Raw genomic sequence first — 17,582 nt, 5'->3', positions numbered from 1 at the left:
TTACATCTGCATTGCCTGCAGTATTACACCAAGCAAAGATTTTGTGTACAAGGATAACAAATTCTGACTCCAGACTTAAGATTCTTTTTTTTTTAAAATTGATAGATCAACTATCTAAAGCAAGATATGTCCTTAAATATCACTGTCCTGTTTATGACTTCAGAGGTGATTACAAATGAATGTCCCTTGTTCGTTACTGGAGGCTTAGGGGAGGGGGAGTGAAGAGATTAAAACAACATTTTGTTCATCCAAACCCAGGTGTCATGTAAAATTAAATGATAAGCTAAAGTTGAAGAGGACGGGGCACAGTTATTAAAAATAGTTACATTGTGGAAAACAGGTCTACGGATGAATAAGGCAAGCAGAGGAGAACTGAGAGCTATTAAAATCACTTGACAAATTCACAATATTCCACAAACAAGAAAAATGTTAGAAGTGAGTTGAGATTTTTGATGTGAACACAGCCAATTAGTCAGGATAGGTTTATATTAGCAAGGGTCCATAATAATTAATTACAGCATTTGCATAAATTTTAAAAGGACAGCCACAGGAAGAATTGGACTGAGTTGGAAACAGAGCAAATCTTTGAGAAGGCAGAAGATATGGCTGAGATACAAAGTGACTGGTTTGAATTGGACTTCACCTGAAGAAGAAGATTCTGCCAATGTTACATGGAAGATGAGCTGGAAGGAAATGGAATAGGATGAAAAATAGTGGAGATGCTTAACATGCTACCAGTCCTCAAAATAGAAAAGATGCTTCGTTCAAATCAGATCCATCCCAGGTTACTGAGCAAACTAATTATCAAAATTCTCATGCTCATGGCCAAAGCCTCCCAACTTTGGATCTTGAGATAGAAGAGTGATGCCAGATGATGTCAGGAATGCATTTCTCTTCATGAAAGGAGAGAGGAATAAATTTATCAATTAAGTGCTTCCAATCCTACGACTAAATTATCTGACACTTTTTTTAAGAATGTTCACAAATACCACTTTTTGTTAACGTGTTAGTGTCCCAAATTTGCATTTTCAAAGACATTTGAAGTTTGTAATTGTGATGTTCCAGTATGTTGTGAACGTTCAGATGATTCTTCAAAATTTAAGAAAAGCAAACAATAAAGTGCCTGCAAATTATGTGATCTTTGATATTGTCAGCTGCAGCCAGATCTGAAATAGTTAAATGTACACATTCTCTGCCATCCAGAAAACACTCATATTAAGGATCATCAGAAGTACACTATTCAAGCAGACTTGTATTTTTGTTTTGCCATGAACAAAATACATATTGAAACTCACTGCATCTTAAATGAATGTGAAGAGGTCCTCATCAGTCATTCTTCCGTTAACATAGCCTGTCATCCAAACACACAGGTCTTTGCTGCCTCAAGAATTTCCCATTGTGAAAAGACATAATGCAGAAACACATGACTTGTTCAGAAAAGAGACTTGTAACAGTTCACATGGATGAGACAACCATCTTTATTGCCTACTTTTAAAGACCTAAGAATCAGCTCTGCAAAATCTGAAAAATCATCTGAAAGCCATCAAACCAGTTGCCAGACAGGTGCACAGCCAAACTAGTAATTAGCTATACCTTAATTTTGAGACAGACTCTCTGTAACTTGTTCCAATTTCAAGTTTACTTCAGAACCAATCTCATAGGAAGTTAACTGTAAAGGAGCTTCATAATATAAGAAGAAACTTCTGCTTAGCATTCATCCAAAACCTCATCTAAGACACAGCACAGACGTGGTGGACGGCATTATGGAACAATTGAACATTGCACTCATTTTTTCTTCTTTATCTATATCTAATCTTTACATGAGTGATATTATATGAGGTGAATGCATGAGATGTTATGTTTTAATCACCAGAGCAGGTGTTGAATAATAAATAGCCTTTAATTGAAATACATTAAAAAAACTTGCTTTTGGAATTTCTTAAATTGCAACAATTACTGTTAGGGTAAGAAAACACCTCATATACAAATCATGTTCCATTCTGGCAACAAAAAGGAACACAGATTGAGTCTATGACAAATTCAGTGTTGCAGGTCAGGATGACACCATTGCAAATTACCAAAGTTTGACTCTAATTGGAAGTAGAATGGAAAATTATCGTTAAGGCAAAGTCGTTGAAACAAAAAAAAGGGATTACAGCAAACTTTAAGAATAAACAGTAGAAAATGGATGCTTGTTTCTGATGTGAAAGTATTCCTGTAAGAAGAAAACTTAACTCAGAAAAAAATTGGCAAACAGCTAAGCAGATAGAAGTTAATGCTGTATGATAACAAAGTACAGATATCCAGGCTACTGAACATGCAAGTTACTCCTTAAAGCAAATCATAGTTGTGAAAGCCGCATCAAAGGTACAAGTCCTGCTAGCACAGAATTAATCATACGATACGATTTGGTTTTGTATGCCTCAAAACCAATCTCTCAGCATACTATTGTTGTTACTGGATTCCCCCCACAGTTGACCAGCATAGGCTTGAAACTTAACTTCACCTGACTATTCAATATTGATAGAATGCAGGGAGCGAACCTGGATTCTTTCCAGGGATCTAACAATAATATTTCACAACTTTATCCAAGGAAGGCAGCCCTAAGAGCCATTAAAGCTTTGCAGACCACCTGGCTAAGCAGAACCTCCATCAGCAGATAACTGCATTGAGAACTACATGTCTGTTAGTGACCATTCTTGAACCCTTGTGTACCGATGTTGATAAACATTCGGCAGATAATGTTTAACTGGGATTTTTAAAAATAAAAAACGGTAAATGTGAGAGTGTAATTACAGCGGTGCCTTAATTACTGCTTGAAATTGCCCAAGTGTAAATGAGGGGACGTAAGTATACATTTTTAATTTAGCATTAAAAGGAAACCATACCTGCTATATCACATGCCAATATAATGTGCTTTCAAATAATACTCTAAAATGTTTGCACAGAAACAGACAATAAAATGCCTGCTTAAATTCATGTTGCCTTTGGCATGATCACCTGAAACTCGAGCAAATATCTAATTAAATATGAACATTCAACACATCTGGCAAATTCATACATGGCTTTCTTTAAAGAATGGGCCACTACCAAAAGAGCTAAAATATCAAAGGAAGCTCATTTTTTTTTGTTTATTTGGAAATGGGAATGTAATGGCTTTCTTTAGAGAACGGGCCACTACCAAAAAAGCTAAAACATTAAAGGAAGCTCATTTTTCTGTTTATTTGGGAATGGGCAATGTAGCAAGTCACACGTGAAAAGAAACACCAAGCATCAGCTGTCCAGATGCAGAGTCCATCTTAAAGCCATTTAACCAACTGCCAGACAATTGCACAGCCAGAGTTTACAAAAAAGTTTTTAAAAAATCAGAATTTGCATAGCATTATAAATTTTTAGAGCTATATTTTAAAGAGTAGACTTTTAAAAAGGCAGTCAAGATGGAGTCCTGACGATTGTTTTCTTTTGTTGATTTCTTTATCTTCTGAGAGGAAAAACTCAAACCTTAATTTGATTATACCTTAGTGGTTTCAACCAAGGAATAAGGGAAATCCTCCATGCTTACATTGTAAATATGTAGATGTATGTTGTTGAACACAAAACTTTTGGCTACTTAAAGCCACAGGTGAGAAAGATAACAAACTCCTGATTAAATTACCCTTTATTTAGTGTTCTTGTGGTGCAATGAGTGTGTCCCTACCTGTGATAGGAGGCCAGGTTCAAATCCTAACTGTTGCAGAGGTATGCAATAACATCCTTGCAAAGGGCTGATTAGAAGATATTTGAATTACCCATTACCTTATTTGGGCTATGATTTGGAACGTGTTACAGGTCAAATGGGAAAGGCAGCTGTTTGCAAAAGATCTTGCAGGGATTCAAACTGACTTTGAGATACATCTTCAGCAAGACTGAGTTCCATGACCGTGAGAGATGTTCTGTAAGAAAACCCTTGAACCACTGCTGTCAATTAGGCACCCAGTAATCTTCTGCAAAATCTTGAAAGGGAATGACAATACTCTCTGTCTTCTGATCCACCTTCAAGTCAGCCTGGGAAATCCACAAGTTTCTAAGACCGTCCATGCAGCCAGAGTAGCAAGTCAACTTGGAATCATCGTTTTTCAACAAAATGGAGAATGTGTTCCCTTTTATGCTTACTATTTTAGATCCACTTTTGGGGAAAGTGTTAGATATGGATGAGTCATTTCATTCATCGCTGAATGAGGTGTATGCAGAAATATCTTCACTTTGAAATACAGAAGCTGACTGCTGGTTTATTAAATTCACTCAAAATTACTTTGAGGGAAAGAAAGTACAAGCATCCACAAACAAAAACATTTGATCGTGGGCAAATAACCATCTAAAATTTATTAGTGACCGTAGCTCTTCTTTGAAGTAGGTGAAGGACTCTCTTCAATCATCTGAAAACGAATCTCCTGCAAAGTTGACTGCAGTAATGCTTGCAACTAACTAAGGAAACCTCTGCTTTACTTCACCTAAAGCACTAACTGATCTAAGGAACTACAAACCTGTCACAAAAGAGAGACTATTACAATTGTACATTGTAATAATATTTTCTTTCAACTGTATTCAGTATGTGTGTGAGAATCAAATCATTGAAACACATGTTTAAAAACCCCTACACCAAATGTGGGATAATCAATAAGCTTTAAGACTCTCTAAAAAGCTTTCTGCCGGAATTATTTTTATTAGGATAATCGCAGTTAAGGAGAAAACACCGACAGCTTCCATTGCAAAATACATTGATCACAGGCAATAAAAAGGAACACATATTCTGTCTGATACATGGCAAAAGTTGTCAGAGGAAATTTGTTGAAGTGCTTATAGTTACATCATTTAAAAGCCATTTGGAGAAGTACATGGATAGGAAAGATTCAGGGGGAAATGGGCCAAACGCAGGCATATGAGACTAGGTCAGTTCAGGAAACCTGGTTGGCATGGACAAGTTAGGCCAAAGGATCTGTTTCTGTGCTGTATGACTCAATGATTGTATGCTTCTATTTTGTAGAGAAAGTTTATTTCTGCTGCTGATTTAGTTCTACTTCTGTTCTGTTTCCACAATCACTAATTGGACAGTGATTGCCAGTAGATTAATGCAAATCTTTGAAGTGATGGATCAAGTTGGGAAGGCAGTTAAAAAGGCAAATGGAATTTCTGGCTTTGTAAATAAATTAGTAGAGTACAAAAGCAAGGATTTTATGCCAAACCTATATAACCCATTAGAGTACTGTGACTAATACTTAGCACCGCATTTTATTAAGAATATAGAGGCCCTAGAGGATACAGATTGTTTAAAATATCAGCGGTGAAACACTTGAGTTTTAAATCAAAAAGGTTTGTGATGGTATAAGGAGGCACGGCTTCCAGCTGCAGAATTGTCCTCCAACCAGAGAATGTAGACAGTTCCTATGATCTGGATGCACAGCCTGAATGATGGTGGAAGCAAATTCATGAGCAGATCCCAGAAAGGAATTGGAAAACTATTTGAAGAGGGTACATTTGCAAGATTCTGGGCAAGGGCAGAGGTGTGAAACCAATTTCAAAAATACTTCAAAGAGCCCGCATATGCAATTTGGGCTAAATTACTACCACCTATATTGTTCCTGTATTGTTTTGCTAGTTAATGAAGTGTAAGAAAATTCTGAATTAGTTACAAGTGAAACGTAATTGGGGTAGCATGTCGAACCTGGCTTTAAAATTAGGTATGATATTCCTTACACCTTGAAACTGGAAGTTCTTCTCAGGTGGTGGCACAAAGTGGACATTATTGGACTGTCCACCTGTTCTGTACAATGTGTAAGATTTAATTTCATTGTCAACAATGAAATTGAATATCAAACACAGTATTAGACAACCAGAATGGTATCACTACTTTGGACCACCATTAGAAATAAATTTCTCACTCCAGTGGGGCGCATAAATATATGCATACACAAAGTTTGTGTGCCCGGATATTAGCTGAAACTTTATTGTAATTTGTATTTCAGAGCGGTGGCTGCAAAAAAAAAATCATAATTGAAATACTGGCAAATGCATTTAATGCGAACCTTTATGAACGTCTTTTTCAGGCAGACCAGGATTAATTTTTCTTCATTGTAACCAGAAGTTAGTATATTACATGAAGCAACCTTGAAGTTTAAGATAATTACAATTAACTGAGAATGCAGTTTTTTTTTACTTTTCAAGAGAGCAATATTTATTATGATAAGAAATGCAAAAAATAAAATGATTAGTAGGCTTATGGTAATTTCTAAATGTTTATTTGATTTTTGTAGACGAGTAAGATCAGAATAAATGAATGGTTGCATTTCTAAAGCATCTATACTGGAAAGCTGAAATGGTATAAGTAGTGTAAGCAATTAACTGAGGTGAGTTTTTGTAAATCTTTTACTTTATTTTTCTGATCTGCACAATCCATGAAGAAAAGATCAGACAACGGTATGGAAGCTTGATGGGAGAGCTGCATATGATTGAACTGGAGAAGGGAAAAAGTGGGCTAGGTCTGAGCCTTGCTGGAAACAAGGACCGATCCAGAATGAGTGTTTTTGTAGTTGGCATTGATGCAAATGGAGCAGCTGGTAAAGATGGCAGGATAAAGATCGCAGATGAGTTGCTAGAGGCAAGTATCTTTCACTGTGAATGTTTTACACGACTGCTGCAAAAAAGTGCACATGACTTATATTGATCAAATGAATTGTGTTCCAAAAATCTTTCTCATTTATCTCCAAAGAAGCGAAACATAACACTTTATATTACCTCTTGTAACATGTTATATAATTTTTTTTATAATGAATAAAGTTGTTCAGTAATTTCATAATCTGATGCCACTTTGAACAAAAGAATTCTTGCAACATTGAAAGATTTTTCACTAGAAATGTCTTCTCCTTTTCCATCAATAAAGTTATCAAGCTATTTTCCCCAACTAATCTCCTTAATAATACATACTTAATGCAGGAGTAAATATTCAGCCACTCAAGCATTCTCTGCCATTTAATGACTGATGAGATTGTGACCTCTACTTTCCTGTCAACTTCTGATATGCTTTAATTCTCTTGTTTGTCAAGAATTTACCTGACTAAGCCTTAAAAAAATAAAGCTCAAATCTATTTTCCTTACTGCTCTCTGGGAAGGGAATTCCACAGACTAATGGCTCTTTTAGAGGTTAAAAAAAATGCTTCATACCCACTTTAAATCGGAAGTCGCATATTTTTAAACTGTCCCTATTTCTAATTTCCCATAATGAGATATATCCTTGCAGCATCTATCCTGATAAGTCTCATCAGGATCTTATAACTTTCAATAAGATTATCTTTTACTCTTTTGAACTCTAGATGGAAACAGATAAATTTGTCGAATCTTGCCTCGTTACACGACTCCTTTTATCACTGAAGTCAACTGAATGAATTCTTCCCTCTACTATTTCAAAGGCAATTATATTCTCCTTTAGTATGGAGAGTGAACTGTGCACATTAATTCAGATGTGGTCTCAACATTACCCTGTGCAATTGCAGCAAAACATTTCTCTGCTTATATATTCCATTCTCTTTGTCATAAGCAACAGTAATCCATTTACCTGACTAATCATTGCCATACTGTATGCTCATGTGTTGTGGTTCATGTGCCAGAGCACCCAGATCTCTGCCTCACAGTTCTGTTGTCTTTTTATTTTAAATAATAGCTGTTTTTCTATCCCTACTGCCACATTCTGACCCACCTGCTTGGAATTTGTGCTGGGGCATCAACTACTTATAATTCATGTCAAATACTTGGATGGAAGGACATAAATGTGTTGCGAAATTTGCTGATGACACAAAGATACAGTGCTCAGTTGTAAAGGGGCCGAATCTTGTGCTGTCCTGGAAGGGAAAACTTAATTGCATGGAAGGCCAAATTCAGAATCCCAACATCAAAACTCCACTTGACAATCTGAAATAATCCATCGAAGTCAACAGTCTTTTTCTTGTTTGATAGACAGTTTCCAGAAGATAGTGAGAACTGCAGATGCTGGACGATCAGAGTGTATAAAGAGTGGAGCTGGAAAAAGCATAGCAGGTCAAGTAGCATCAGAGGAGAAGGGGAGTTGACATTTGGAACTTTTCATCAGGACTGGGAAGGAGAAGGGGGCTGTGAAATAAATAGGGGGTGTGGGAAAGGTGGGTGAGATGGCAATAAGTGGATGCAGGTAGGACGTTGGTCAGTGGGAACTGTGGGGGCATATAAGTGGGAAAGAAGATGGACAGGTAGGGTCAGGTTAAGGTGGTGGGTTTGAGAGGGAGGTTTGAGGTGGGGGAGGTGGAATTTGGAAGCTGGTGAATTCTATGTTAAGGTTGTAAGCTCGCGAGGTGGAAGATGAGGTATTCTTCTTTCAGTTTGTGTGTGACCTTGTGTTGATGGTGGTGGAGGCCCAATATGGAAATGTCATTTGGGGAATAGGAATTGAAATGGTGGGCAACCGGAAGGTGGGGTTGATTGGAGTGTACAGACCATAAATGTTCCTGAATCAGTTTCCAAGATTGTGCTCAATCTCTCCGACGTAGAGGCGACCACATCGGGAGCAGCAGATGCAATAAACCAGGTTGGAGGAAATGCACATGAATCTCTGCCTGATTTGGAATAATCCTTTGGGGAGAAAGTGAGGTCTGCAGATGCTGGAGATCAGAGATCGAAATGTGTTGCTGGAAAAGCGTAGCAGGTCAGGCAGCATCTAGGGAACAGGAGAATCGACGTTTCGGGCATTAGCCCTTCTTCAGGAGAAGGGCTAATGCCCGAAACGTCGATTCTCCTGTTCCCTAGATGCTGCCTGACCTGCTGCGCTTTTCCAGCAACACATTTCCATCAATAATCCTTTGGGGCCTTGGACGGAGGTGAGGGGGGTGGTGTGGGGGCAGGTTTTGCACCTCCTGCGGCCACAGGGGAAGGGTCCAAGTGTGGAGGAAGGGTTGTTTGGGTGTATGGACCTAATGAGGGAGTTGCGGAGGGAACAGTCCCTGCTAAAAGCAGATATCTGCAAACTGAATTGTCTTATCTTTTTTGTAACATAAATTCACGCCAGAAGTTCTGATTAATAGTGAATGTCATTTGGTATAGCGCCAAATAATATAGTTTACAGTTTTGCCTTTTCTTCCATTGCATCTCTGTTGACCCATCGATTTATCTATTTTCCCAGTTCACTTGAACTGGCTCTGTATTCACACTTTTATAATTCCTATTACTTTAGTCTAAAACATTAGCCTTAAGTCCACTCTTCTCTTCCCCAAATTGAATTTGAAGTGTTATAATCACTGCTCCTGAGGGGCTACTTTTCTAAGAGATTATTAATTAAGATAATCTACCTACATTAAATTCAAGACCCACAGCAATGTGCTTGATTCGTAATTGCCGTGTGAGCAATTAAGGATGTGGAACAATATTGGCTAACCAATCATGAATCAACAGGTTTAGAACAGCCTGCTCTTTGTTTGGCACAATAATATGGTGAAAACTTATCTTTCAGGCAACTTTGCCAATCTTATTCATCTATTCAGTTTACGTATACATTAGTATCACTTTACTTCTCTCACGATCACCAATTATTTGTTATTGTATTCCTTTTCTTACAGTATATTTGTTAGGAGGCCTATAAACAACTCTTAAGCGGCTTTATACCTTTGCTAGTTATCTCAGCCAAACTTATTTTATATCTTGATTTTCAGGCTTAGTCATTTCTATTATTATATTAAGATCTTCCAGTTTTTTAAAATCTTGTTTGAATTGATTATCCTATTCAAAGTTTCTTTCCCTATCACAAAGTAGGATCGGATCCCATTAGGTGCCATTTCTAAAGAGAGTTGAAGAATCACTGCTGACTTTGTTTTGTCTCTGATACTCTATTCTCAGTGCAGTTGTTCTGTTGTTCCATAATTGAGAAGGTGTTATGTTCCCTTGACCTTTATGCTTGTCATCTAGTGTGGAACTTTAAAAGTATTGTACTTATCTCTAGATGGCAGCTTTCCTTGTCAGTATCACAACGTGATGTAGTTCAGTTGTAAGCCAATAATATGAGAGCTTTCCTGCTATTAAAATAAAATGATTTTAAGAAATTATTTTTTATTGCATTGCAATCACTAATTCACCAAGAAAGGGCATTTCTAAAAGAAAACAAAGATTTTGTCCCTTGTACTTAATTTGGAAAGAAATGTTTCTGTGTTAAACAATGCTGATTTATAAATCTCAGTAAAAATGAAAAGCCTAAACTCTAATATCAAAACGTAATGGGATTTTACAATTTCTGCACGCATTATGCATTTTTAAGCTGTTGACAAGGTCATCCTTTGACAAGATTGGATATTTTTTAATATCCCCTATTTTGCTTAATTTTCAGATAAATGGGCAATTATTATATGGTCGTAGTCACCAAAATGCTTCATCAATAATCAAAAGTGCACCACCAAAAGTAAAGATTATTTTTATCAGGTAGGTTCAGTTTATTTCTAAAATAGCATTTGTTATATGCAGGATGGATGAAAAAAATCTTAATTCCTTATTAAAATAAGACTCAAGTTTGAAAGAAAATTGTATCAATCTGTTATGCTTCTTATCATGTAATTTTATGTACTTTGGGGTTCCTGTAATTAGCATGATCCAGAATTCATTACATTCTGAAACTGGTCACAAAAACAAAATTCATTCATAGGAAGTTCTATTTATGTAGTTTGGAATGTAGATATAAGTTAAATATCTGGCTATTGCCTTTAGATGCTAGGGATTTGCATGAGACAAGTAGTTTAAGTTTGAGCAGTTTCCTAAGTTTCCAGATCCACTTTCATAGAAATGTCTACAAATGGCACAATGTTTGCCTTTTGTGGAGATGGTTGATGTCAGGGGAGGGCATTGGTGCAGGATGAAGTTGGGCTTACCACCTACAGAAACTGAACATGAGCAGACCATGGCTACAGGTGACTGCTGAGGAAAGCTAATTAGAAAGATTGCTCGGGTTCTTTGACCCTCTGTTCCAGTTGTGTAGAAGGCGGTTCGGACCGCTAGCCCTCATCCCTTACTCTTCACCCATTTCCCATGACCTTTGGTGGGGAGGTCTTCTTTCACAAACTTGATCGAGTCTTTTGAGGAAGTAATGAAGATGATTGAAGGTAGAGTGATGGATGCTGTCTATTTGGACTTAGCTAAAACATTTGACAAGGTCTTTCATGGTAGGCGAGTCCAGAATATTAAGCCACATGGCATCCATGGTAGGTTGGCAAGTTGGAAATAAAATTGTCTTGGTCATGGAAGACAGAGGATATTTTTGGAGGAGTGTTTTTCTGACTGGAAATCTGTGACCAGTGGCCCGCAAGGATCAGTGCTGAGATCTGTGTTGTTGGTATTATATATTTTAATATATATTTTATATTTGTACAAATGATTTGATGGAAATATAGGTGGACTGTTCGGTATGTTTGAAGACAAAAAATAATGGAGTTATGGATAGTGAGGAAGTCACTATCAAAGGATTTAGCAGAATATAGATCAGTTTGAAAATTGGATGGAGAAAGTTAATCTGGACAAGTGTGAGGTGATGCATTTTGTCAGTCAAAGTAAATGGCAGGACTCTTAGGAGCATTGATATACAGAGGGAATTTGGGTGCACGTCCATGTCTCTCTGAAAGTGGCAAACACAAGTGGATAAGGTGATCAAGAAGGCATATAGGATGTTTGCCTTCATTGGTCCAGGCCTTGAGCCTGAAAGTTGGCAAGTCATGTTGCAGCTGTGTAAAACTTTAGCTAGGTCACATTTGGGAATATTGTGTGCAGTTCTGGTCATCACACTACAGGAAGGATTTGGAGGCTATGGAGAGAGGGCAAAAGAGGATGTTGCCCTGGATTGGAGTGTATTAGCTACAAGGAGAGGTTGGACAAACTTGGATTGTCTTTGCGAGAGGATCAGAAGTTGAGGGGTGACCTGATAGAAGTATATCAAATTATGAGATGTACAGTGGGGTGGATTGTTCGAGCCTTTCTCCCAGGGTGGAATTGTCAAAAAGCAGGGGGCAAAGGTCTAAGGTGAGAAAGGAAAAGTTTCAGGTGATAGAGTCATACCGCATGGAATCAGACCTTTCAGTCCAACTAATCCATGTCGGCTACGTTCCCAAACTCGTCCCCCTTGCCTGCATTTGACCCATATCCACCAAACCTTTTGTTTTCATCTACTTATCCAAATGTCAATAACTGTACCTGCATCCACTACTTCCTCTGGCAGTTTGTTCCACACATGACGCACTGTGTACAAATGTTGCCCCTCATGTCCTTTTTTAAAACATCCTCCTCTCATCTTAAAAATATGCGCCCTAGTTTTGAAATCCCCCACCCTCGGGTAAAGACTCATGCTATTCACCTTATCTATGCACCTCATCATTTTATAATCGTCTATAAGATCTCCCTTGAACTTCCTCTGCTTCAGTGGAAAAAGTCCAAGTCTATCCAGCCTAGTTTTATAACTCAAACCCTCCACTCCCAGCAACATCCTGGTAAATCTTTTCTGAATCCACTCCAGTTTAATAATATCCTTCCTACGGCAGGGTGACCAGAATTGCACACAGTACTCCAGAAAAGGCCTCACCAATATCCTGTAAAACCTCAACATGATGTCCAGACTCCTATACTCAAATATCTGAGCAATGAAAGCAAGCATGTTAAATGCCTTCTTAACCACCCTGTCTAAGTACATAACTTCAGTTATGTACCGAAACACCAGGGCAGCACAGTGGCTTAGGGGCAGCACAGTGACTCAGTGGTTAGCATTGCTGCCTCACGGCACCAGGGACCCAGGTTCGATTCCAGCCTCGGGCGACTGTCTGTGTGGAGTTTGCTCATTCTCCCTGTGTCTGCATGGGTTTCCTCTGGGTGCTCTGGTTTCCTCCCACAATCCAAAGATGAGCAGGTTAGTGAATTGGCCAAGCTAAATTGCCCATAATGTTCAGGGATGTAAAGTTGTTAGGTAATGTGTCTAGGTGGAATACTCTTCAGAGGGTCAGTATGGACTTGGTGGGCCGAAGTGCCTGTTTCCACACAGTAGACATTCCAATACACCGAAGTCAATTTTGTATCCAATTGGTAAGCTCACCCTGAATCCCATGTGATCTAACTTTACTCATTAGTCTACTAGGCAGAGCCTTGTCAGAGACTTTAGTAAAATTCATATAAACAATGTCTATGCTCTTTTGGTCACTTCATCAAAAAACTCACTCAAGTTAGTTGACACAACTTGCCTCGCACAAAACCATGATGACTATCCCTAATCAGTCCTTGCCTTTCCAAATGCAAATAAACCTATCTTCCAGAAACTCCTTCAACAACATACCCACCACTGATGTCAGGCTCACAGGTGTATAGTTTTCAAGCTTCTCCTTGTAGCCTTTCTTAAATAAAGACACATTAGCCACTCCCCAGTCCCCTGGCACCTCATCAATGATTATAGATGAAATAAGTATTTTTGCAATGAACCATGCAATTTCTCCCCTAACTTTCCACAATGTGCGAGGAAAGTTTCTTTTACACACCTGGAAGGTACTGCTAGGGTAAGTGGTCAAGCCACATGATAGCAATGTTTAAAAGGCATTTAGACAGACTCATGGACAAACAAGGAATTGAGGGACACAGACCATGTGCAGGCGATGAGATGAGTTTAGAATGGTATTTTGATTGATGGAGCCATGGTAAGCAAAAGGGTTTGTCCTATGCTGTACTGTTGAATATTCTATGAGTAGAGAGAACAGCTCACAATGTCAATTTTCATTTGAACCAGGAAAGGAAGTTTGGTCCTCTACTTTAGTGGGAAAACAAGTTGCAATGAAGAAATAAGCAATGTAAAGGTGAATATGGAGAAATTGGGTCAATGAGCTGAAATTTGGCAGATGAAGTTTAACATGGTGTGAGGTTATACATTTTGGTCAGAAGAATAAAAAGACAACTTATTATCTAAATAGAGAGGAACTTGGTGTTTTCATGGATGACTTGCATTTGTAGCGGATCTTGAGGACAACAAATGGAACTTTCACATTTATTGCTAAAGGAACAGAGTATAAACGTAGGGAAGTGTTGTTGCAATTGCACATGGCAGTGGTGAGACTGAATCTCGATTACAGAGTACAGTTTTAGTCCCTTTCCTTGAGGAAGGATATAATTGCTTTGAAGGCAATTCAGCGAAGGTGCACTAGATCAATTTAGATTAGATTTAGATTACCTGTTTAGATTAGATTAGATTACTTTACAGTGTGGAAACAGGCCCTTCGGCCCAACAAATCCACACCGACCCGCAAACCACCCATACCCCTACATTTACCCCTTACCGAACGCTACGGACAATTTAGCATGGTCAATTCACCTGACCGGCACATCTTTGGACTGTGGGAGGAAACCGGAGCACCCGGAGGAAACCCACGCAGACACGGGGAGAATGTGCAAACTCCACACAGTCAGTCGCCTGAGGCGGGAATTGAACCCAGGTCTCTGGCGCTGTGAGGCAGCAGTGCTAACCACTGTGCCACTGTGCCGCCCACAAATTTATGAGATGAAAGACTTGTTTTACGAGGAGCGATTGAGCACAGTTTAGGTCTCTACTTGCTAGTATTTAGAAGGATGAGAGGAAATTTAATTGAGGCGTATAAGGTAAAGGGAATTGACAAAATAGACACAGAGCAGATGTTTATTTTTGTGGAGCAATCAAGAACAAGATGAAGAATTATTTTTGTCAGAGGGTCATGAATCTGTGGACACCGGGGCAGTGAACTAATTTAAGGAAGAAAAAATTTTAATGGTTTAACGAGCTATGGGGAGCACGCAGGAAAGTGGAGTTGTGCTGCTGGAGAGAGATGAGTTTGTAAGTAAGTGTTATCACTGTTATAGTTGAAAAGTTAGTAGTCTATACATGCTGTGAGATGTTGCTTTAAAGTTTGTGACCGTTCTAAAATTATAAGGCTGAAGTCAAGTGCATGACTGGTAGGTAAGGGACTTAATCTACAGAGGTTGATTTTACTTGCATATAGGGTTTTGCTGAATAGTGCAATATATGAGGCTGATGGTGCAGTTATCAGTCCATTTAAAGTTGTATTTATTGACCTTAATCATATGTTTAAAGTCATTTAATTTATTGTGGCATCCATGTCCTCAGAGCTGGTCTCCTTGCATAGTTTTCTGCTATCCATCCCTTCTTGAGAGTTTGATAGAGAGTCATCCTGACTCCCTGCATGTCATGCTTCTGAGTTCACACTCACTTTGAAGGTGATAGTTCCTGCTGTAGTCATAAAGTACCTTATCTTTAAACAACAGAAGCCAATGCTAGGTAGTTACAATTTTGGGCTTGCTGATGATGCATGCAACCAGTAAACAGAAAAGTTAACACGGGCTTCATGCAGCAATCGTGCTGTTGACCAGCAGCTCAAAGACAAAACGCCTTTCATCAATGTGCACAAACAGATTACATTGTGATCTCTGCACCTGTTTCTAGGATTATCAAATGTCTCCTGACCCAAATGAGATATAATTTATCATATAGTGCATTATTTGGTCTACTTCAGATCCCAAAGATGGTATATTGTGTAGATCATTTATGTCCTCACTTGATCTAATTTCTGTCTATGAAATTAGAAGTGCAATTTTATACTTTATCTGAACTTACTGAAAGATTTCTGCCTTTTTCATGACCTAATGAGTAAACAAAAAAATCACAAAGTACGTAACTGCCGACAGAGCTTTTGGAAATATGTGCATGCCACAACAATAGCCTGCGGTGTTTCCTTTGATCCTTGAACGCCACTGTCTCTTTCATTTTCTGCGGCTCTTGTATTAGTATGGTGTAACATTTTTATAATACATATACACAGTATGTATTGGTTCCTTCTTTCTTTTTCATCATCTCTCCCTCTCACAAGCACAGTAAAATTGTTATCCAATTTTCATTCAACAAATCTTTTCCCTGAATGCATTTTGTATCTATTGTTCTAAAATTTCACACACAGCAAATCTGATTGGAAAAGCTTGGGCAATACATCATTTGTTAAGGCATTTGGAATCATGTTAGTGTTTAGAGCAAACTAAATTTAATTTCTCCTTTTCATTGCCAATGTTTGTATTTCTTTTGCAGAAGCACAGATGCAATCAATCAAATGGCAGTCAGCCCTGCAAAATTAGCTGATATAATCACAGCTACTTCAGGAGCCCACCATGAGGTATATGATTGAGTATCATTATAGTAATCTCGCTTTGTCCTCTGGTAAACACTTAACGATTTCCATTCTATGAAGAGATATGCAGTTTTACCAATGAAAAGTATGCAATTCATTTCTCTGATGCTGATCTTTGAAGATAATGTAAATCCATAGTATGTAGGCAATTAAAGCTTACTATGTAGATATTTTATGGCTTAAAAACATGAATGGGAAAGACTTGACTTTATGTTGGATACTAACAGAAGAGAACTGACTAAGCACAATTCTCATTCACCTGTATGTAAACATTGTTCAATCAACTCTTTAAAATTGAACCTGACAAAAAATCTTTTCTCCATTAATGAAATTTGATTACCTTTCCTAATACTATGATGATTCAAACTAAAAATATATATTTTCTATCATAAATCTTTGTACTTTAAACAGTTATGTCTTATTTATAAATATATTTTCATTATTCCTCCTGTTAAACTTCCCCGTAGTACACGTGCCTGAAAAACAAGTTTGCTGCATATTTTACTGTAGTTAGCTGGCAGGAACAAACTAGAAGGGGAAGGATTGGATTGTTGTGTAATTTTATATTGGCTGTTAAGACAAACAAAGCAAGTTCTCTATGATTCTAAGATTAAAAGATATCTTAGATATATCATACATCTGTATGACTCTAATGTTTAAAGTCACGATGTTGCAATAACTACAAACTCTATTACTATTTTTAATGGCAAGTACTACTGGATGAAATTATATTTTCTGGCTTTATTTTCAAGAAAGAGCCAAGTACATCATTATCCCAAACTGAAAAGGATCTGACTTTGTTTAAAAATGCTCAACATATTCTACTTGCTAAGGTAAATTTATTGAAAAAGTATTAATTATATCTTTAGAACTGTAGAAAATAACGAATGTAGACATTATGTCATTAGATGTATGTAAAAGACACAGGTATGTTTAATCAAACCATATTTTGTGAATAGGATAACTTGAACTTCTTTACAAATTTCTTTCTATTCCATCAGACAACTGAAACTGCTGCTCAGCAGTCCTTTGCTGAAGGTCTTGAGATATTAGCTATCAATACAATTCAGATGGTGACATAAAGTACTTCTTTGAAGACTACAATTATTTAACCTCTCCTGGCTGGGTTAACTTTGTGAGTAGGAATGTGCAGTTTGTTCAAGAAACCTAACAGATTGGGAGAGTGTTGATTTTAGACACGAGAGCACTTTTGTCTGTCTTTATTCTTCTTTCATGGGATGTGGACATTGCTGCAGAGGCAGGCATTAGTTGTCCATCTCTAATTGCCCTTAAACTGATTGTTTTGTTCGTTCGTTTGAGAGAATTAGGAGTTAGCCACATTACTGTGGGTGT

At 37.8% G+C, this 17,582-nt stretch overlaps 1 protein-coding gene across 19 annotated transcripts in view; it reads left to right on the top strand.

Moving 5' to 3' along the window:
• mpdz (multiple PDZ domain crumbs cell polarity complex component) overlaps positions 1-17,582 on the top strand; it is a 368,137-nt gene that overhangs the window by 277,101 nt on the left and 73,454 nt on the right. For all 19 annotated transcript variants that reach the window (XM_087996853.1, XM_087996875.1, XM_087996857.1 and 16 more), the window contains 4 exons: positions 6,438-6,634; positions 10,376-10,467; positions 16,130-16,214; positions 16,982-17,062. In XM_087996853.1, coding sequence (XP_087852979.1) covers positions 6,438-6,634; positions 10,376-10,467; positions 16,130-16,214; positions 16,982-17,062 — 455 coding nt within the window. The remainder of the gene's footprint in view (positions 1-6,437; positions 6,635-10,375; positions 10,468-16,129; positions 16,215-16,981; positions 17,063-17,582) is intronic.

Source organism: Chiloscyllium plagiosum, unplaced genomic scaffold, assembly GCF_037043375.1.
Source record: "Chiloscyllium plagiosum isolate Xiang-an unplaced genomic scaffold, Cpla_swu_hap1 HiC_scaffold_2, whole genome shotgun sequence".
In the NCBI taxonomy this organism is placed as follows: domain Eukaryota; kingdom Metazoa; phylum Chordata; class Chondrichthyes; order Orectolobiformes; family Hemiscylliidae; genus Chiloscyllium; species Chiloscyllium plagiosum.
This window is presented reverse-complemented; position numbering and strand designations above follow the sequence as displayed.